This window comes from Squalius cephalus, assembly GCF_949319135.1.
Source record: "Squalius cephalus genome assembly, chromosome: 12".
Lineage (NCBI taxonomy): Eukaryota > Metazoa > Chordata > Actinopteri > Cypriniformes > Leuciscidae > Squalius > Squalius cephalus.
In genome coordinates, this window is record NC_137133.1 from 34,378,396 (window position 1) to 34,402,766 (window position 24,371).

At 38.4% G+C, this 24,371-nt stretch overlaps 1 protein-coding gene across 1 annotated transcript; it reads right to left on the reverse strand.

Annotated features, from left to right (window-relative positions):
* Window positions 1-534: 534 nt before the first annotated feature.
* Window positions 535-24,371, reverse strand: mgst3a (microsomal glutathione S-transferase 3a). The gene is made up of 7 exons (XM_079888016.1): window positions 24,299-24,371; window positions 3,727-3,856; window positions 3,100-3,224; window positions 1,307-1,380; window positions 979-1,036; window positions 826-898; window positions 535-717 (listed from the first exon to the last, which is right to left on the reverse strand). Exons 3-7 carry the CDS (start codon window positions 3,214-3,216, stop codon window positions 587-589), a joined length of 453 nt encoding a protein of 150 aa, XP_079744142.1. The 5' UTR covers window positions 3,217-3,224; window positions 3,727-3,856; window positions 24,299-24,371; the 3' UTR covers window positions 535-586.

Below are 24,371 nucleotides of genomic sequence, written 5' to 3' on the forward strand. Positions count from 1 at the left end.
ACAGTTTACTTAATACAATTCCGTGAGTGAGAGACAATATTACATTTATCTTAACTTTAGCTTCTTAGCTTTATTTTTAGTTGATGTTAACTTAATATGGTATTTTTATACATATTTTGCAAACCATCAGAACTTCCCTTTAGTCAAATCTGTGGTACAGGGTTCTTACAGTTAACTAAAACTTAAACTACCATAAAATAAACTACCATTTTTGTTACTGTAAAAAATAAAACAAAACAAAAATTACCAAAAGTTTCAAATGCAAAAATAGAAACTAATTTAAAAACTAATAGTATCTCAATGATATTAAAATATATCCACTTGGCTGTTATAGCATGTTTCACATAATTTCACTGTACTTTTTTAAAGACAAAACAGTAACTGAATTGAACGTTTCAACTTTTTATGCTATTTATTTAAAACAGAAATGTACACACAGAGAATTCCCAGAGGTCTTACAGTGTGAAATGAGCCTCTTTGTGTTTTTCTAATTTTACATAACATGTTTTTTTTGTTTTTTTTTACTTTATAGTCACTTTATAGAATGTGGAATTAGAGTAGAATTGAACTGGAAACATGATTTCCACTATTTAAAACATATTGGCCATTTGAAGCCAGGTCCCCATCCGAGCAGTGTTCTCCCGGTGTTCACCGTGCAGATGAACAGACCCAGAAAAGCAAGCATCCCAAACGAGCCACGCCGGCGCTTCTCAGGGTCTAACAGGACAGAACACAACACTCAAACTCATTTCACTAGCTGTATTCATAATCCAGAATTCATTAAATCTACACAAATCAGTTCTGTGGAGGTGCAAAGACACTCACCTCCAGTAGAGTATCCTCGAGCGTACAGCAACCGACTGACAATCCAGATCATTCCCAACGCGCTGGCCAGGCGCTGAGAAACACAAGAAACAGTTAATCTCTCAGTTAGCATTAGCTTGCATGGGTGTTAATAAAGCTTGAATCTACACTCACTGGATGCTGAATCCCACCCACAGATAAATGAAACAGGAATAGAGACGAAACTTCAACACTGTAAGAAAATGGCACATATATAAATATACTGCATGCTTTTTGTTTTACAATTATAATTACAATGACAAAATATCCACAACAGCATCAATAAACCATCAGAAAAGCAGCAAGGAAACCAATCACAACAATCACTTCTCAATCAAATGTAAAACATTAAATAAGCTGATATTTATTGTATAGACAACTTTAATATTTAGCAGTAATATATCTGCTGTCTATAATGTATACTGAGAATATTAATGCATAATGAATAGTAATGCACGCATACGTGTTCTGATGCGCTCGCTGGATACAGTTGAATATGTGGCCGGTCTCTGGATCATCACTGTACATTGTAGGATACTAGAAAATAAAATTAATACTTTCATCATAGGTTCAAACTTAATTACAGTGGTGCATCGAAGAACCTTTCAGTGAATAGTTCTTAAAAGAGCATTTTTCTTCTTAATGTTAAAAACATTTTAGATAATTTACCATCATAAAGATACAAATTTATATCTAACAATTCTGACTTTTTTCTCGCAATTCGGAGTTTAGATACAAACTCAGAATTGCAAGACATTGCGTCAGAATTCTGACATTGCGATGAGCCAAAACATTATGACCACCTGCCTAATACGCTGTTGGTCCTCCATGTGCTGCTAAAACAGCTCCGTCCCGCCCAGGCATGAACTCTACAAGAGCCTGAAGGTGTCCTGTGGTCTCTGGCACCGAGGCTTTAGCAGCAGATCCTTCAAGTCCTGTAGTTTGAGGTGGAGCTCCCATGGACTGAACTTGTTGGTCTGGCACATCCCACAGATCTGGGGAATTTGGAGGCCAGAGGAACACCTTGAACTCTTCATCATGTTCCTCAAACCTGATCAATATATGCAGTGTGACTGTGATTATCCAGCTGAAAGAGGCCTTTAGTGAACACTGTTGTCATGAAGGGGTGTACCTGGTCTGCAACAATATTTAGGAAGGTGGCATGTCAAATATACGTCCACATCTCGGCGCCGATAGCCTTGTGGGCAAGTGCGCCGTTGTGCTTCGGGAGACCCGAGTTCGAGCCCCGGCTCATGGACCTTCCTGTCTAGCTACCTGTCCTATCTTAATAGGCAAAAACGCCAAAAATAAATGTTTTAATTTTTTTTTTATATGTATATATATATATATATATATATATATATATATATATATATATATATATATATATATATATATATATATATATATATATATATATATATATACATACGTCCACATTAATGACCGGACCCAGGGTTTCCCAGCAGAACATTGAGTCACACACTCGCTCCACTGGCTTATCGTCATCCCACAGTCCATCCTGGTGCATCACTTCCCCAGGTAAACAGCGCACACGTACACGACAGTCCACGAGATGTAAAGAAAACAGGACTCATCAGACTTTCTTCCACTGCTCCAGGGTCCAGTTCATCATAGATCTCTGATTGCTCTCCATACGCAGCAGATGCACTGTGTGTTGTGACACATTCCTCACATAACCATCATTTAAAATGTGTGACTTGTGCCTCATAGACCTTCTGTAGACTCGGACCAGACGGGATAGCTTTCATTGTCCTCGTGCATCAATGAGCCCTGGGCGTCCAACACCCTGTCGCCGGTTTGTGGTTTGTTCCTCCTCGGACACTGTTGGTAAATTACCAAGAGCGACACACAAGCCTTTCAGAGATACTCTGACCCAGACGCTCTGCCTTAACTCTCTGGCCCTCGTCAAAGTCGCTCAGATCTTAATTTCTGCCCATTTCTCCTGCATCCGACATTTTAATCACGAGAACTGATTGTTTACTTTCCATCTAATCTACCTAAGAGATGATCGACGTTATTCGCTTCATCTGTGACTGTTCATAATGCTTTGGCTCATTAGTGTAAATTTCACAATTCAGATTTTTTTTTTTCTCAAATAAACTTGGAATTGCGAGGAAAAGTCAGAAATGTGAGATAAAAAGTTGTAGTTAGCTTTTATATGTTTTTTGTTTTTGTTTTTTTTTGTTTTTTGTAGAAACAAGCTTCCAGAACAATCACTGTCTGTTATGTTACCGGGACATTGTATTTATCCCGAGCCTTCCCCACAGCATAAGACAGATGACCCAACAGGAGAAATGATGCCGCTCCTGTCAGCGCCACATAGCCGTACTCTTTAGACAAAACCACCATCTTCAAGACTGAGGAAACAGAAATATCACAGGATCTAAATGCTGCTATGTGTAACAGCATACAAGTGTACAACGGAGAAAAATCTAGAAAATATGTGAATCCAGAAATAGTCCCAATTGAGTCTGATTACAGACAGACAAATAGCTTTTCTGTGACATAAAAATCAATAATGTGCTTAGTCATCTCTGTCTGTGATAGTACAGTAACCTCAAAGTGGACTCTGACAGTGCTACTAGTCTAGGTCATAAGTAGTAGCAATTCAGTTAATTTCAAGTCGTTCTAATAGTTGTCAAAGATACACAGTTCTGTAAAATAAGCACATGCAGGAACAGGTTCATTTTCTGCGCACCCACAACAGTGTAAAAGTGAAAGACAATTATTCAAATCAATAATCCCACTGTTGCATTATTAAGATTTGTTCACATTGTTCTATTCAGACACAATCAATGCAATATAATATTGTTAATCAAGAGGCAGTATTTAAAAGCATTTGCTGCTATATTTTGTTACCTGCTCTTCCTTGGTTATCTGGAGGACGGAGGACAAAGATCACTCGTGTTACTACTAGTACTAAGTGCGACGCTTATGGGTAAAGGGTCAATCTCCACAAGTCCCATCCAGTCTGCCTTCAAGAAACACACTGCACAAATTCAAACATTTGAAAAGCAAAGACTTTTAATATTTTGTTAAATATGTATATTTTAAAAATATGCATATAAAAATGCTTTGTATATATTAAACACATCCTGTCTTTTATTCTCTAATCTTGAATAAATATGTATTTATAGCCATTTATTATTGTTTTTAGCGCCATGTCAGCAGCAGGGCTATGGCAACAAAAGTTGTACAATTAACAAAAAACTAAGACATTTAAGACAAGACAAAAATTCTGAAATACATTCGGTTGACACTTAAAGGGATAGTTTACACAAAAATAAAAAATAAATTCTGTCATCATTTACTCATGTTGTTTTAAACCTGTATGAGATCATTTCTTCTGTTGAACACAAAATAAGTTTTTTTTGTTTTTTTATAAATGGTTTCTGGTCCCCCAACTTCCTTTAGTATTTTTTTTCCTACTATGGAAGTCAATGGGGACCAGCAACTGTTTGGTTACCAACATTCTTTAAAATATCCTATTTTGTGTTAAGCAGAAGAAAGAAACTCATACAGGTTTAAAACAACATGAGGGTGAGTAAATTATGATTTTTGAAACAATATCCCTTTAATTGCATTAGTTCCCTAAACAGTGCAGTATAGCAAAATATTACAGCTTTAAGAACAATAAAGTTCTGTCCCAACTTTGACGCACTTTGCACTATGCACTCATACGTGTATTGTATGAACTTTACGGTTATTTTGTCATTGAACATCCAAGTCTGTTAGCCCCGCCCTCTCCACTACGCAATTAAAGCTGCGACAGTAGATTGCAGTGCATGTGCATGGTTGTGCACTTTTTCTCTTTCGAAATGTTAGGTAAACACTAGGCCTACTTGCACTATTTATAAAGCGGAATGGAAAGTGAATTAGTTCGAATTTGGAGCGCAGTTTAAGAACATTCTCTATTATTTCAACAGAATTGAGAGCCCTAACAGTTAAGCAGGGCATCAAAAAATTAGTTTATACTCATTGTGTTCCTCCCCACGGAAATCTTTAGTAAAAGGCGAAAGATTTATACGATCTGAAGAGAAACTTGAGTGTACTGAAGCTTACCGAAGCACCAGCACGTGACCGCGTGTAAGAAACACTTCACGAGAACGGTGATGGACACCGTGTGTTCAACATTTAACGTAGATAATCTTATTTGTTGTGAGATTGGATAGTTTGTACCTATTCTATATGATAATTAAGTGACTCATCCGGTCTGCTTTTTTTTTTAAACGTGATTTATAGATAAATAAATAAAAACACACACTTTCTGATCCCTGTTAAACGGACACAGAACAAAAGAGAACGTCTTCTACCGTTCTATTGTAAAACGTTTAAGATACTGTCAAGAAAACGCGAACATACAACTCACTGCTCTTGAAGGATACATTTATTAGCTTTATTATATAATATAATATTATGCAGAAGCATATTATCTTCATAAAAAATGAAGACAATGAGAAACGTAGGCTGTGTTATTTTACTCTTGTTTACCTCAGCTGTAGCTACACTGACTGGAAAAGCATTTGATAGATTATTATATTGCTGGTTGGCCTACTTTTTATATGATTATTTTTTACATCTCATTAGTTTATTAATTTCTTGTCTTTTGTTGTTTTATTAGTTTGTCTTGAATAATTGCTTAATATGAATAAGAAATGTTTCATAATAAGTTATTAGTCGCTTATTGCCATTTTGATGTAATATTTATGTCAACTTTGTATATAAATGTATATAAAATAAGCAAAAGCATTATTTATATGCCCATATCTTCTACCGTAGCCTATTTGATATGAGTGGTAAGGGCGCAGAATTCCTCTGCATACGATCGCAAGAGATTTAATCAATCATACCATAACATCCCATTGTGAACGAAAGCACACGTTCCATGCACGTGTTTATAACTTAAATAATTATGATTAAATTTCCAAGTGATCTGATATTAAACATTGTAAGGAAGCCCCGCCGTTAAGCAGGGCATCAAAAAAATTAGTTTATACTCATTGTGTTCCTCCCCACGGAAATCTTTAGTAAAAGGCGAAAGATTTATGCGATCTGAAGAGAAACATGAGTGTACTAGTTTCCTCAATGTACCAGCACGTGACCGGGTGTAAGGAACACACTTTCACGAGAACGGTGACAGACACCTTGAGTTCAACACTGAACGTATATTATTTGTTGTCAAACAGGATATTACTTTTCTATATGATAATAAAGTGTCTCATCCGGTCTGCTGCTTTTTGTTTGTTTTTAAACGTGAAGATAAAAAAAAGAAACACACACACACACACACACTTTGATCCCTGTTGAACTGACACAGACCAACAGAGGGCGTTGTCTTCTTCCATCAGTGAGTGGAACACAAAGGAAAAGTTCTCTTCTAACGTTCCACTGTAACTTTGAAAACTTGAAACTTGAACCAATCAGAGTAGAGGCTGCTCCGAGAACAGTTGAAAAGTTACAGTGGAAATGAGACTGACTGAAAATGTCGGAAAAAAATCTGGATACCAGTCACGTCATGAAAAGAAGGAGAGGGAGGCCAGGGGAACGACTTAACCAGTCTTTCAAAATGTTCTTTATCAAGACAGGTTAGTGTAGTCAGTGTAGGGATGTCGATGGGATGGGATGCCGGTGCATCTCATTAATGTGCGCCGCCCGAACGATTCGCGCTCAAAGTCCCCGTATTTATTGCACTAGGCTATTAGGGAACGTTACTTAGTTTGTTGGTTTGTATAACACACAGAAAATGGCAGGATTACAGGCCTGCCCAAAGTACGATAACAATACTGTCGATAAAACGCGAATACAACTCACTGCTCTTTAAGGATATTTATTTGCTATATTATTTAATAAGATATTATGCAGTCGCATAATATCTTCATTAAGAAAATGTCTTTAAGATGTTTGATTTAGAATTGATGTGAAACTGACCTTTAAAGATGTGTATCAGATGTTTACACAGCAGATGCTTTCCAGACAAAGTTATAATACATTTTGGAGATGTAGCCTATCTGGGAACTGACTGGAAATAAATTGTAGAGGCCTACATTTTATATAAATTATTATTATTATTATTATTTTTAAATTAATTTCTCGTCTTGTCATTTCATTGGTTTGTCTTGAATAATTTCTTGATGACTTTAATATTTCATAAGAAGTTATTAATCGCTGTAATTCTGATGAAATATTTATATCAACTTTGTATATGAATTTATATAAAATAAGCAAAAACTTTATTTATTATGCTATTTATATGCCCATATTATACCGTAGGCCTATTTGATATGATTGGAGAGCGATGAGGGCCCAGAATTTCCCCTTGAATTCGATCGCAAGAAATTAAATCATTACCATTAACATGTTGTGAACAAAAGCACACGATCTACGCACGTGTTTAATACGTATAACCACGTTCAATTCTTTTTGTGATCTGACATTCAACACTGTAAGGAAGCCCCGCTGTTAAGCAGGGCATCAAAAAATTAGTTTATACTCATTGTGTTCCTCCCCACGGAAATCTTTAGTAAAAGGCGAAAGATTTATACGATCTGAAGAGAAACATGAGTGTACTAGTTTCCTAACTGCACCAGCACAGACCCGAGTGTAAGGAACACACTTCACGAGAACGGTGAAGGACACCTTGAGTTCAACATTTAAGATTATTTGTTGCGAGACTGGATAGTTAGAACCTTTTCATATGATAATAAAGTGACTCATCCGATCTGCTCTTTTTTTAATTTTAAACGTGAGATAAAAAAATAAAAAAATAAATCACACTTTTTGATCCCTGTTGAACTGACACAGACCAACAGAGGGCGTTGTCTTCTTCCATCAGTGAGTGGAACACAAAGGAAAAGTTCTCTTCTAACGTTCTAATTCTTCTTAGAAACTAACAAAAACACCAAACTGAAAGTGAGAAGCACTTCTGGACAAGTGACGGACAGACATTTATGAGTACAGCATAACTTGTTTCTTTATTGTGTGTGTTGAGATAAAAAGAGGAAAAAATGTTTCGCAATCGGAGGGATTATTTCACCAGCCTAAAATATCGTGTCCACTTTACACCCAAGATGAAACTGCCATCCTGAAACGAAACACAGGATCTGATCAGGGCCGTCATTAGTGGTGACAAATAAAAGGGGCCCCAATCACCCAGGGGGCCCAATAAATCGGGTAGTTTACCTATATTCCCCTACTCTTATGGATTAATATAGTATACTACAGCGTTAGCTTCTATGAGAGTTGAACGAAAACCAAAAAAACATGCAATTTAGTTTAAGAAGTTTTCCAAATATCTCCTGTCTCTGCCATCATTCTCCCATAATTATTTCAGCTCAGTCAGCAGCAAACAGACAAAGGACCCAATCAAATCAAGTCCCGCCCCTGCTAGTGAAAAGAACCAATCAGAGTTGAGGCTGCTTCAAGAACAGAACCAATCAGAGTTGAGGCTGCTCCAAAAATGGTTGAAAAGTTAGTGGAAATGTCACTTTATCTTTTTATAAATACTTTAAAATAAGAAATGGAATAACGTAGTGCATTAGTTAGGATCTGGAACACAGCTTATAGGATCATCACAATCTTTTATTTCAACAAATTTGAGAGCCCTACCAATTAGGAAGGGCAACAAAAAATTAGTTTATACTCATTATGTTCCTCCCCACGGAAATCTTTAGTAAAAGGCGAAAGATTTATACGATCTGAAGAGAAACATGAGTGTACTAGTTTCCACACTGCACCAGCACGTGACCGGGTGTAAGGAACACACTTCACGAGAATGGTGATGGACACTGCGTGTTCAACATTTAACGTATATTATTTGTTGTGAGACTGGATAGTTAGAATCTTTTCATTTGATAATAAAGTGACCTATGAAAGTAACTCATCCGGTCTTCACTTATTTATTTATTTTTAAACGTGATTTCTAGATAAAAAAAAAAAAAAAAAAAAACATACACACTTTATGATCCCTGTTAAACTGACACAGACCAAAAGAGAATGTCTTCTAATATTCTATTGTGAAACATTTAAGATACGGTCAAGAAAACGCGAATATACAACTCACTTGGCGCTTTTCCACTGCATGGTACGGTACGGCTCGGTTCGGTACGGCTCACTTATGGCGCATTTCCACTGCATGGTACGGCTCGCTTCGGCTCACTTTAAATGGTACCACCTCTGTTGAGGTTCCAAGCGTACCGTACCGATACTAAAATGTGACGTGAAAACACTGCAGATCACTGATTGGTAAGACAGAATCGTCACTACCAGCGTCATTGTATTAGCTGCCATCAGCCTCATTTTAAACACATTTCTCCGTCTTGCAGAAAGTTGCAGTTAAAAACATCCACATGCCGAGAATCAAGAACACCATCCCCTCGATAGGCTCCATTGTTCCTGTGTTGTGCGTTTCAAAATGTGGCGCGTTTACGATGATGTCATGGCAGTAGAGGCGGCAACTATAACGATCAGTCCCACCCACTCTGAAGCGGTACTAACTGCAGTGGAAAAGCAACCGAGCTTAAGCGAATCGAACCGTGCCGTACCGAGTCGAGATGTACCACGCAGTGGAAATAGCAAAGCGAGCCGAACCGTACTGAGCCGTACCATGCAGTGGAAAAGCGCCAACTGATTCTGATCACTCAGGATACATTTACATGCAAAAACGATGTGATCATCGCAGATGGCCTACCTTTACGAGTACTCTGCACTGCCCCATCTGTGAGTCAGTGGCATCGCTCTCTCCTCTCCTTCTCTCCTCCTTTCAAGCACTATCCTTCTCCCTGGGCTAGCTCAAAGCTTGGCTACATCTCTCAACAATACAAGAGTTTGGTGGCTACAGCCGGTCATCAGATGGGCACCCCCCTTCCTTGGTGTTTCGTCGATTTAAGCCCATAACACCTCAGGAGGGCTTGACAGCAGATCCAGCGTCCTGGATCTACCCCTTCTGACCACCACCCAACTCTATGCCGTTTTTAGTCCTTCAACAGGTTTGTTCTGCCTCCGCACCTCCCACTGTATCCAAATCCAATTTGATGCCATTTCTGCCTGTTCAGTGACATTGTCTATCAGCCGTTTCCTGGCCATCCCTTCAATCCCCAACAATTTAGAGCGACTGTCCAGCAAAACCTCTGCAGCCGACCTCTATTGGTAGATTCCAGGCCTTCAATTCTTTTTGCTGGCTCTCGAGGATAAGGCCTTGAAAATTTTTGAGCTTATACTCATGTGCCTCCTCCATCCTCTCTTCCCAGGGTACTGTTAACTCTATTAGCACCACCTGCTTGGTACCTCTAGACAAGAGGACAATATCTGGTCTGAGGCTAGTGAGTGCTATCTCCTCTGGGAATCTGAGCTGCTTCTTCAGGTCTGCCCGCATCTCCCAGTCATTTGCTGAGGCCAGGACCCCTCTGCTCCTCCATCCTGCTGCAGTGCTCTCTCCTATCCTGACGAAATGGATAAAGTGGTGCCCGTCGGAAAGTTGTTTACCCTTCTTCCTTGTCTGTTCCACACCATCCGCCAACCGAGACAGGATCTTATCGTGACGCCACCGGAATTTCCCATCTGCCAAGATTGGCTGTCTTTCCACACAGCGTGCAGATGGGGCTCTCTACCATCCCCCAAATATGGAGGTTTGATGGAGTAGGCAGGACATCGTAGACAGAACACGTCAAGAACTTTACCCAACGTCCTTCCATGGTCCAGATGTCCTGCCACGTCAGGGCCTTTTCTCGTATGCCTTCCCACCTTGTCCAGCTGCCCTGTTTTTTCATGGCAACAGCCTTGACATGCCGGGTTTCCTCCTCTGCTTTACGGACCTCCCTCTGCACCATACCATGACGTTCTTTTGGGTCAGCTTTTTTCCAGCTCGTTCTGGTTGAGCAACCCAGTCCAAGCCTGCCCAGAGCTACTGTCCCAACGATGTCAGCATGATGCCTTCGATCCTCAGCCTCCGTCAGTGCTCTGCTGGCTGACCATTTACGACCTGTCCTGACCACAATACCTGCTTGGCGTACTCTTGCGTCCTTGCTGTCTCGCAGCATCATGGCCTGGCATGTCTTTGTCGCTTTATACTCCTCAACCACTGTAGTCACTGGCAGCTGCAGCTTGCTGCCTGTGCTACAAGCCAATGGAGCAGAAGCTTCTTGGGACGCCCAGCCACCTCCTCAAATAGGTGTTAATCTTCCTCTCCAATTCCTCGATGGTAGAGACAGGTATCTTATAAACAAGCAGAGGCCAGAGCAGCCTAGGGAGTACCCTGTGTTGGTAACCCCAGGCCGTGTGGTTGATGTCCAGTGTTGCTAGCTGAGCAGAAATACATAATCATGTTTCGGTTGGTCCCCTCAAAGTTGCGTTGGATTTTTTTCTACTCTGAAGTAGGAGCTAAATTCGTTCCTCCAAAAGGAATCGATCCTAGTTCCTGTGTTGCGAACACGCCAAAATCCGGGTACTTCCGCCATTAGTTCTAGGAACTATGAAAAGGTTCCTCCGGTGCGAAAGCCCCTAAGGATAACCGGCCTGCCCAAGTACGATAACAATACTGTCAAGAAAACGCGAATACAACTCATTACTCTTGAAGGTTACATTTATTAGCTTTATTATTTAATTTTATATTTAAAATATTATGTAGTAGCATATTATCTTCATTTAGAATTTATGTAAAACTGACCAATTAAAGAAGTGTATCAGATGTTTACACAGCAGATGCTTTCCAGACAAAGTGCTCTGAGACATTTTGGAGATGTAGCCTATTTGGGAACTGACTGGAAATAAATTCTATAGGCCTACATTTGATATAAAAACAAAATGTTTATTTTATTAGTTTATTCATTTCTTGTCTTTTGTTATTTCATTAGTTTGTCTTGAATAATTTCTTGATGACTTTAATGTTTCATAAGCTATTAATCACTTAATGCAATATTGATGTAATATTTATATCGACTTTGTATATAAATTTATATAAAATAAGAAAAAGCAATATTTATTATACTCCTTAAATGCCCATATTTGATATCAGTGGAGAGCGGTGAGGGCCCAGAAATCAGAAGTGGTTAAATCAATCATACCATTAAACTGTAAGGAAGCCCCACAGTTAAGCAGGGCATCAAAAAATTAGTTTATACTCATTGTGTTCCTCCCCACGGAAATCTTTAGTAAAAGGCGAAAGATTTATACGATCTGAAGAGAAACATGAGTGTACTAGTTTCCTCACTGCACCAGCACGTGACCGGGTGTAAGGAACACACTTCACGAGAACGGTGAAGGACACTGTGTGTTCAACATTTAACATTGATTATTTGTTGAGACTGGATAGTTAGAACCTTTTCATATGATAATAAACTGACTCATCCGATCTGCTCTTTTTTCATTTTAAAGGTGTTTAAAAAAAAAAAAAAAATCTAACTTTATGATCCCTGTTGAACTGACACAGACCAACAGAGGGCGTTGTCTTCTTCCATCAGTGAGTGGAACACAAAGGAAAAGTTCTCTTCTAACTTTTCGCAATTGGGAGGGATTAGTTAAAGCTTAAAGATTGTGTCCACTTTACACCCAAGACGAAACTGCCATCCTGAAACGAAACACAGGATCTGATAAGGGCCGTCATTAGTGGTGACAAATAAAGGGGCCCCAATCACCAAGGGGGCCCACTAAATCGGGTAGTTTTCCTATATTCCCCTACTCTTATGGATTAATATAGTATACTACAGCGTTAGCTTCTATGAGAGTTGAACGAAAACGACAAAAAAAACATGCGATTTAGTTTAAGAAGTTTTCCAAATATCTCCTGTCTCTGCCATCATTCTCCCATAATTATTTCAGCTCAGTCAGCAGCAAACAGACAAAGGACCCAATAAAGACCCGCCCCTGCTAGTGAAAGGAACCAATCAGAGTTGAGGCTGCTCCGAGAACGGTTGAAAAGTTACAGTGGAAATTTCACTTTTTCTCTTTAGAAATGTTCGATAATTTCTAATCTGTGTTTTTAAAATAGGAAATGGAATAACGTAGTGCATTAGTTCGATACTGAAACGCAGATCAAGATCATCATACTCTATTATTTCAACAGGTTTGAGAACCCTACCAGTTAGACAGGGCATTAAAAAATTTGCTTATACTCATTGTGTTCCTCCCCACGGAAATCTTTAGTAAAAGGCGAAAGATTTATACGACCTGAAGAAAAACATGAGTGTATTAGTTTCCTAACTGCACCAGCACGTGACCGAGTGTAAGAAACACACTTCGCGAGAACGGTGACGGACACTGTGTGTTCAACATTTAACGTATATTATTTGTTGTGAGACTGGATAGTTAGAACCTTTTCATATGATAAAAAAAGTGACCTATGAAAATAACTCATCCGGTCTTCACTGTTTTTATTTTTTTTTTAAACGTGATTTCTAGATAATAAGAAAAAAACACACTTTATGATCCCTGTTAAACTGACACAGAGAAAAGAAAACGTCTTCTAACGTCTTTTGTGAAACGTTTAAGATACTGACAAGAAAACGCGAATATACAATTCACTGCTCTTGAAGGATACATTTATTATTATTATCATTTAATAAAATATTATGCAGTAGCATATTATCTTCATCAAAAATGAAGACAATGAGAAATTTGAACGAAAACCACAAAAACCATGTGATTTAGTTAAAGAAGTTTTCCAAATATCTCCTGTCTCTGCCATCATTCTCCCATAATTATTTCAGTCAGCGGCAAACAGACGAGGAACCCAATAAAATCACGCCTCTGCTAGTGAACAGAGCCAATCTGAGTTGAGGCGGTCTAAGAACAGAACCAATCAGAGTTGAGGCTGCTCCGAGAACAGAACCAATCAGAGTTGAGGCTGCTCCGAGAACAGAACAGAACCAATCAGAGTTGAGGCTGCTCCAAGAACAGGACCAATCAGAGTTGAGGCTGTCTAAGAACAGAACCAATCAGAGTTGAGGCTGCTCCGAGAACAGAACCAATCAGAGTTGAGGCTGCTCCGAGAACAGAACAGAACCAATCAGAGTTGAGGCTGCTCCAAGAACAGGACCAATCAGAGTTGAGGCTGTCTAAGAACAGAACCAATCAGAGTTGAGGCTGTCTAAGAACAGAACCAATCAGAGTTGAGGCTGCTCCGAGAACGGTTGAAAAGTTACAGTGGAAATGAGACTGACTGAAAATGTCACTTTTTCTCTTTAGAAATGTTTGGTAAACACTACTTGCAGTACTTATAATACAAAATGGAATAACGAAGTGCATTAGTTCCAAATTAGAACGCAGCTTAGGATCATAACAATCTATTACTTCAACAAAATTGAGAGCCCTAGCAGTAAAGCAGGGCAACAAAAAATTAGTTTATACTCATTGTGTTCCTCCCCACGGAAATCTTTAGTAAAAGGCGAAAGATTTATACGATCTGAAGAGAAACATGAGTGTACTAATTTCCTCACTGCACCAGCACGGACCCGAGTGTAAGGAACACACTTCACAAGAACGGTGAAGGACACAAGTGTAGTCGAAAGACAAACTGCTGCAACCCATTTCTTGGTATTTGCTTGGCGAAATTGCTAGCCAATTTTCATCATACATTTCACACAATTATACACCACATTCCTTGTTTCAGTTTAACCTAATTCCCACATTTCCTCTGTCGAGTTTAATATCTTTTTTTTTTCAGATCGTTTCTTCATTGATTCATTCATTCATTGATTAATTCATTCATACAGTAGGCTAGGCTAGCGTCGTAGGGGTGAACTGCACACGATGGCAGACAGTGCTAATATTGTCGACCTGATTTTGGCGAAGCCATTTGAACGTCTTCCTTACGAGGAGAAACTTAGAATTAAACAGCAGGGCAGATCAACACCTAAGATTGATTTAGTGCAAAAGATAGTGAAAAGTAACAGGTCTTTTCAGCTCTCCTGGTATGACAAAGTTAGCTAGCTGACTCGAAGTGCTGTGACAAAGAAAATGTACTGCTGGCCATGCCTCTTGATGAAACCATCTCACGGAGGTGTTGTTTGGTCAAACGTGGGGTTTGGAGATCTAACTTTGACAGCATATAAAAGAGCAATGAACATGTGAGTGCATGTGCAAGATTAAGTTGGGCAGGGCAGGATCAGGGTTGAGCATGCAATCAATGAAGGTGCTCACATTCAAGTGGCTAAACATAACGAAACAGTCAAACAAAACAGGGCCTTCCTAAACCGCCTTATTGATGTGACATCCTTGCTTGGCCGGCAGGAGCTGTCATTTAGCGGACATGATGAAAGTAGTGAATCATCCAACAAGGGGAATTACAGGGAGTTCACAGAAACATTAGCTAAATATGACTCTCCTGTCCACACAATTCGAGTCCTCAACTGTGTTTTCTGGTATATCCCATACTATTCAAAATGACTTGATCTCTGCTCTTGCAGCCACCGTTTCTGATCAGATCAGAGACGAAATTCAGGATGCTCCCTTTTTTGGATGACAGGTGGATGAAACAGCTGATATATCCTGCCGTGCCCGACTTTCTGTCATTGTTCGCTATGTGGATAGTGCATGTAAAATTATATGCACTCGCTTTATAATAATTGCATTTATCCACACATTTAATGAACCAAGTTTATAGTGTAAAGTAAACAGCTCATTTAATATAAACGATTTGATGCCATACAAGATCTCTACTTTCTAAATAACCTTTGAGATTAGTTGGGTTTGTGACCAAATCTGGCAACCATAAAGAAAAAAAGAAAAGAAAAAAACATCCAAGCAAATTTTAACTTTTTTTTAAACTATATGCTAAATGCCTTAATATGTGGGTTACCTTATGAAACGATGTATTATAAAATTCCTAAGCTGAAATAACCTCAATAAACCAAAAAATGTCCTCTGTCGGGCTTGTCTGTCGGAATATTACCGTCATCAATTTAACAGGAGTATAAGAATTACTGTAATTATCCCCCCCCCCCACCCCCACCAAAGAAAAGCATAAATTGACAGCAACTTTCCTGTAAATAGTTATATGGTGACAAAGCTGGAAATACAGCAAAAATAATGTAAAAGCTATAAAATTGACAGCAACTTACTGTTAACTGTTTCTACAGTAAACTTTCACTGAAAATACAGCAATAATACTATGAAAACAACAAAAATCATTTACAGTGTGCTTTATTGGATTTGTTGATGTTTCTAGGGGGCGAGATGCTCAGTCAGTTTTTGATGTATTAAATGACAACATGCAAGGCTACAATTATAAGGATAAGCTTGTGGCTATGATGGGGCTGCTGTCATGACTTCAGCTCTCAATGGTCTGCAGGCCAAAGTGAAAGCAATAGTCCCCAGTGCAATGTCTGTGCATCACTCTCTGGGTTTGCCACATTTTTTTTCAAAATCCACAAAGAGGACGTCTTTTCTGGAGTCTGCAGGTTGTTCAAGGTTGCCCAGAAACGCTCCTAGATGGAATTTCACATCACGGATAGTGAGTGAGCACTGTGGCATACAATTGTGATGGCCTCCTGCAGACATCTGATAACATCATTGCAGATACGACAATGGATGATGATACACCGGATTGTGCCGAAGGCTTTGTGAGGAAACTGGAGGATTTTGAGTTTGTGTTCATGTTGTACACATATGAACAAATCTTCTCTGAGACTGATGTGGTCTTTGATATTGTCCAGCAGAGGGCGATGGATGATCTTTACTGCAAGAAAAGAATTGAGTCTCTTCTTGCTTTTGTCAAAGAGAAGAGGTCAGAGGGGGCTTTCCAAGCTGTTTATGCCAAAGCAGCAGATCTCACATCAGACCCACGAGATGAGCCCATGAGAAAGCGCCGTCTGACCCAATTGCAGGATCCCCAAGAGCGCTACAGAAATCTGTACATGGCCATCCTTGATAACATCTTGGAGCAGATTCCTCTACGTTTTCCAAATTTGGAAAGTATGCTCTTCTTAGAATTAGTCAATCCAGGGAAATTTGATGACCTTCCAGATGAGGCCTTCCAAAGTGTCCTGAAAAGTTATGGCCATCACTTTGATTCAGGGAGACTGAGGTCTGAACTTCAAGTCCTGTATTCAGATCAGGACTAGCAGGGTAACAGGGGAAAGCTGTGTGATTACTTGGTGTTCCTTAAGCCTGGAACACACCAAGCCGACGCCGACGAACTAGCGCTGATGAAAGCGGACTGTGTTGTCGCCTCGCGTCGGGGTAAAAAGCTGCACTTGAACACACTGAGAGAACTACAGCCGACTGTTAGCTAGAAAGCGTGTTCTGCGCCTGCGTGTAAATGAGACAACCGTCTATTTCTGCAGATATATTCGTCTATATTCGTCATTCAAAAAGGGAAACAGGCTGCAGATACACAAACAAACCATAAACAAAGCAGTGCGTGCTTACCGTTTTGAAAATCAATCCTGCTAAACACTTTCTTTATTCCACTCCTCTCATGTTAATATTGAAATATTCGCCAAGGAACACTCAGGTAAGATGACGTAACATTAGAACAGCGTCTATCTGTACCGTTTTGACTTTGCTCGCTGTTTTGCTATTATTCTCATGCACTGACTGTTCACTAAGCTGAACAGCCAATCAGAGTTCCCTCTTTCACCGACCCGAAAAAAAGCCGTTGAGGACCAATTTCAGCCGACGGTGCGGAACACACTGAGGAAACTTAGTCGGCCGACGCACAAAAACTGCCCGACGGCCGACCGTCGGCTTGGTGTGTTCCAGGCCTTAAAGTCGGCATGAAATCAAATTTGACAAATCTTCTTTTTATATGTAATATTGTAGTGTTTATTATAAATGATTTATCTGTGCACTTCATTCTTTTTTTAAAATTCATGTACTCTTATAATCTTTAAAGGAGAACTCCGGTCAATTTTAACATTGAGCTCATTTTTTTGTACATTTGGAGTGCTGTCAGTACAGAGAACAACGACAAAAATCGGTGTTGCCTACACCGTGTTATCCTCTTTTTAAAATTTGCACCCTGTTGACTTCAATGGGGCAATATTTAAACCTGCTTTTAGCCTCTTAACATCCTTGATGTGTCATTACAAGTGCACAGCCAATGTGAGTGATTCCTTTAGAGTGAACACGGGTGAATCTGACTGCAGTAGATGTGCAAGATATGAATAAAAATGATGTTATTTCAGCCAGCGCACATACCTGTATTTACATCCTGTTTTCCGTTGAAGTCCACAGTAGTCGATTGTCGAGTTCGGGCGCATGATCGTACGTACTAAACCTATGCGCGTATCGACAATCGATTACCGTGGGCTTCGACCGTAATAATTTTTGACGTTGTTCTCTGTACTGACAGCACTCCAAATTTACAAAAAAATGTGCTCAATGTTAAAACTGACCGGAGTTCTCCTTTAATCAAATACATTACCCTTCCCTCCCCCCTCGAAACGACCTCTCTTCTCTTTCGGTCACGTGCCATGGCGAAAGGGTGCGGCCAGAGCCGATGAGGGTGCGGCTATCAGTGTCTGTCTCGTTTCTGCACCGCCTCTCAGAGAAACCTGAAAATTTAGCTGCTCGTCCTCGTTCTCGTCGCCGGGCTCCTCAATAAAAAATCCTTCATGGGAGGGTAACAGTGGGGAATCCGGTGGAGAGAAATCCTCCACAACAGAATGTAAACTGGCATTCAAATCTACCTCCATTTTGTTTGCAACACCTAACCTCCAACGATCCAATCAATTACCGAAGGACGAAATCAAGCCCCGCCCTACATTTTTTCTAATTTCAGAAGCCATTTCACTCAGATATACGTCACAACAAGGAAAAAAATGATAATCTCAACTTCCGTTTCATGCTGACTTTAAAGACATGGAGTTGGACAGTGCAATGCCTCAGCTTTACAAACTGTTCTCATTAGTGGCAACAATTGGAGCTAAATCTGCAGGTGTGGAAAGGAGCTTCTCCTGTTTAAAGCAGCTCAAGTCCTAGACCTGTAACACAATGGGCCAAGGCCGTGTAAGCAGCCTAGCTCAACTGGCCGTTGAGAGGACACTGGTCAAGTCACTGGAAAAGACGCCTAGTTGGTACGACAGGGTCACAGAGCATTTTCTTGAAAAGGAACGAAGGGCAGAATTTACGTATGAATAAATGGACAATTTTTATGATGTAGGCCGGAAATGAGCTTCCCCTCTTTGAAAGACCAGCAGCCGCCACTAATACATTTATTAGCTTTATTATTTAATAAAATATTATGCAGTAGCATATTATCTTCATTTAGAATTTATGTAAAACTGACCTTTTAAAGACGTATATCAGATGTTTACACAGCAGATGCTTTCCAGACAAAGTGCTCTTTATAAGACATTTTGGAGATGTAGCTATAATGGAGACATGTAGCCTATATAATGTTTATTTTATTAGTTTATTCATTTCTTGTCTTTTGTTATTTCATTAGTTTGTCTTGAATAATTTCTTGATGACTTTAATGTTTCATAAGAATAATAATTTCATAATAATCGCTTAACGCAATTTTGATGTAAGATTTATATCGACTTGTAGCCTATATAAATTTATATACAATAAGCAAAGGTAATATTTATGATGCTATTGATATGCCCAGATCTTATCCCATATTTGATATGAGTGGAGGCCCAGAATACAGAAGTGATTAAATCAATGCATTTTTGTGACCGAATGCACAGATTCCACGCACCACGTGTAGAAAACACGATTAAACTCATTCAGTTATCCATGTGATCTGACATTCAACACTGTAAGGAAGCCCCGCCGTTAAGCAGGGCATCAAAAAATTAATTTATACTCATTGTGTTCCTCCCCACGGAAATCTTTAGTAAAAGGCGAAAGATTTATACGATCTGAAGAGAAACATGAGTGTACTGAAGTTTAATGAAGCACCAGCACGTGACCGGGTGTAAGAAACACACTTCACGAGAACGGTGAAGGACATCGTGTGTTCAACATTTAACAGATTATTTGTTGTAGACTGGATAGTTACCTTGTCTGGTAATAAAGTGACTCGTCCGGTCTGCTCTTTTTTATTTTAAACGTGATTTCTAGATTTAAAAAACCACTTTATGATCCCTGTTAAACTGACACAGACCAGTTTAAAGTTTAAAGAACTTCTAAAGTTCTGTTGTGAAATGTTTAAGATAACACTACTGCCAAAAACCGCGAATATACATATCACTGCTCTTGAAGGATACATTTATTATCTTTATTATTTAATAAAATATGATGCAGTAGCATATTTTTGACGAAGATAATGAGAAATTTAGGCCGTTTTATTTTACACTTGAATGCAGTCTTTTTAATTTCTGAATGGTTACCTTAGCTGTTAATAGCCTACATTATTTATTTTTTGCTGGTAAGCCTACTTATATAATAATATATAAGCCTATATATATATTAGTTTATTAATTTCTTGTCTTTTGTCACTGTATTAGTTTGTCTTGAATAATTGCTTGATTACTATAGCCTTTAATGTTTTATAAGAAGTTCTTAGTTACTTAAATGTCATTTAGATGTGATATCGCTCGATATTAAATCAAGCACACCATTATATTACTGCTAACATGTTGTGAACAAATGCACACGTTACACACAGGTAGCCTCTATAATAGGCCTACTACTAAACAGGGCCGGATTACCACGTGATTCTAACATTAAACACAGTAAGAAAGCCCCACCGTTAAGCAGGGCATCAAAAATTAGTTTATACTCATTGTGTTCCTCCCCACGGAAATCTTTAGTAAAAGGCGAAAGATTTATACGATCTGAAGAGAAACATGAGTGTACTAATTTCCTCACTGTACCAGCACGTGACCGAGTGTAGGGAACACACTTCACGAGAACGGTGAAGGACACTGTGTGTTCAACATTTAACATTGATTATTTGTTGCGAGACTGGATAGTTAGAACCTTTTCATATGATAATAAAGTGACTCATCCAATCTGCTCTTTTTTTATTTTAAACATGAGATTAAAAAATAATAATAATAAATCACACTTTATGATCCCTGTTGAACTGACACAGACCAACAGAGGGCGTTGTCTTCTTCCATCAGTGAGTGGAACACAAAGGAAAAGTTCTCTTCTAACGTTCTAATTCTTCTTAGAAACTAACAAAAACACCAAACTGAAAGTGAGAAGCACTTTCTGGACAAGTGACAGACAGACATTTATGAGTACAGCATAACTTGTTTCTTTATTGTGTGCGTTGAGACAAAAAGAGCACAATATATTTCGCAATCGGAGGGATTATTTCACCAGCCTAAAATATCGTGTCCACTTTACACCCAAGACGAAACTGCCATCCTGAAACGAAACAGCACTTCTACTTTTCAGTACAGTCACGCTTCCACACATCGCGCCGCTCGCGCATTTAAAACATACGATTTCAACACATAATATTTATCATACCATTACATTAACATACATAATAAGAAACTACTAAGCATGTAAAGTACACCAAAAATGAAATGGTGTACAGTCAGAACACCAATTTCATGACAAGATGCAACTAATCTTATTTTCAACAGGTAAAGGAAGCCCCGCAGTTAAGCAGGGCATCAAAAAATTAGTTTATACTCATTGTGTTCCTCCCCACGGAAATCTTTAGTAAAAGGCGAAAGATTTATACGATCTGAAGAGAAACATGAGTGTACTGAAGATTGCTCGAGCACCAGCGGGTACCCGAGTGACAGACACACGGTTCACACGAACGGTGACAATATGACAGACATAAACATTGCAAATATTATGCTATAGCACAACGTATTATAATGTTAAAACGACTATGCGACTAAATTTTATAACAAACAAAGAGTGTATGGGTTAATAAAATAAAAAAGACTTAATGAAATGTATAGTACTCCATTGCATTGTGGGTAAGAGGGTTTACTTCCGGTTTCGTCATCGCTCACGGAATCAGGTCGCTTTACCATAGGTTGTCTTCTTATGGCATATTATTGCCTTAAAGCGGCTTTGGCTTTACTTGTAAACATATAATATACGTCTATATTTCCTGGCATAATAGAAAGGTGGCTTTACAAACTATGACCTATGGATAAAATGTCTGCTAAATGAAATAAAGGAAATACTACAAGCAAATACAACATGCAATAAAAATAATAATAATAATTATATGCAATAAACCTTGTAGCATTTTTCAGTCATTGCTATTAATTTATAGTAAAATAATCAAAACTATGAAATAATAAAGTATGCAAATAAATATAATTTAAAACAGCATGCATGCTGGACACATGCTGGCTGCCTTCATGACTGGGTCCACTAATCAATTTAAGAATAAATACATAAAGAAAAAAGAAAAATCATCTAAGCTTTGTAGCAAAGTATAATTTCTGTTTGTTAAAAAAAATAAAAAAGTAATAATAAAAAATTCAATATTTAGAACTGTTTTTATGATCATGACAAACAATCACAAATATGTCGAAAAGTTTAACTGCTCCACTCGTGTATGTGTATGTATAAGCTTGAGATCAAATTGACTAAGAAATAAAAAATAAAAAAGTCCCTTAACTTTCCTCATTTATTCTCTATGGTAGGCTAGTGCTTAACATTACGGATGCAATATATTTTTGACCACATGTAAGATTTCATGGCGCTGTTTCGCCTTTTCCGTGGCGTGTCATTTAAATAGCACAGTCTCATCTGTCAATCATTCGCTGTGGAATTTTATTTTTTTGTTATTCATCAATTATTTAATCGTGTTGTTAATAGTTTTGAATGGTTTGTAAAGTTGAATATATAAATACAAACAAATATGAATCTTTTAGCAAAAATTAAATTAATAAAAATTACAGTAAACCAAACTTTTGATAGAAATTTATAATTTATTGGAATTTCTTTAGGTACTTTTACCTGGTCCACTTGTGTATGTATAAGCTTGAAATCAAATTGACTAAGAAAAAAAAAGTTAATTCTCCCCGTCGGGGAATCGAACCCCGGTCTTCCGCGTGACAGGCGGAGATACTGTCCACTATACTAACGAGGAGAGGACTGATTTTACTAACGGAATGTGGGACTTTTAATTTGACATTTCCGCATTTCTGTTCCGGATAAAAGTAAGGTAAAAGTACCATATCCTGCCTACAACCTTCAGTCCCATCCTCGTTAGTATAGTGGACAGTATCTCCGCCTGTCACGCGGAAGACCGGGGTTCGATTCCCCGACGGGGAGAAGTAACTTTTTAGTTTTTGTTTTTTTTAACAATACTCAGTTGACATAAATAGAAGTGTACGTTTTTAAATTTTTGCCCAAATTTACCAAATCTGCTCAAATACAATATTGAAAAAGTGTATCTGACATATACAAAATACCATAAGCAGAACTTAAAACAGCCCATTCCACTTGCAACCATCTGATTTTAATCATTATTAAAGAGCCCCGCAATAAAGCACGACATCAAAACAATTATTAGTACTCCTTGTGCTCCTCCCCACGGAGGGCACATCTCCCACAGGACCGGTACGAACATGAAGTGCATTAATGCGTATGTGAGAAACAATAGTGTAACACAACTGATAACACACGGATTATATAGGCTTAGTAAAGAAATACAATGCAAAAAGACCACCAATTAAAAAGTACTTTGTTATTACAGAGATGGTCGAATTTGACGCTTAATTCGCGTTTTGTGTGAACGCAGCATTAGGTAGGCTAATGAAATAGGTTATAACAATAGATTATACAATAATAGCAATAGGTTATAATGAAATGCAACAAATCGCACTGCCTGTGGGTATACAAGTGCTTCCGGTTTCATCATCACGCTACTCTTTCACGAACTTAATTAACACAATAAATTAACAAAAATCTAAAGCACCTCAATCACTAAAACAAACAAACATCTACTCGTTTCCCAGTATTTCCATTGATATAATACGGACAAAACTGAAATTATAGACAACAGATGAAAATTGTAAGGGAAAACACATCGTAATAAATCTTTTTATCCCATTAATTCTGCCTCACTAAAAAAGATATGGAATTATCAACAGAGAAACAGCAATTAAACCGGGAAAGTATTGAGGAACAGCTTTGAGGCATATCAAAACATAAATATTGATGTATAAAACATATAAATTAAATTATTCATTAAAACTACAGTAAATGAAAGAATAACACCAGCAGCGACACGTAGTGTTAATGAACGGTACGGCACTCTACAGCCCAAACTGCGTTTAACACGATTATAGTTATTAAAAACAAGGCCATCAAAGGTATACATTATTGTTAATAGCGATTGTGAATATTAACATGATACCAGACAAACTTTTCACCCATCAACCATTTCTAACAAGCGCCCGTTATTCTAGAATTGTACATAATTTATGAGAAACTGTCGTTCCTTAAAGTAGGCTAAGCCCTCAGAAAGTAACAACCATTAGTAACAACCATTATATTTCAATTAAAATATCAATTCCGACTCAAATTAAGTCCAATCCGTAAAACTGAGGCTCACCTTGTATCTTTCCATCAACTCCGGTCACATGTTATTCAGAAATTGCTGGAAATCTCCACCGTAGAGGTCCTTT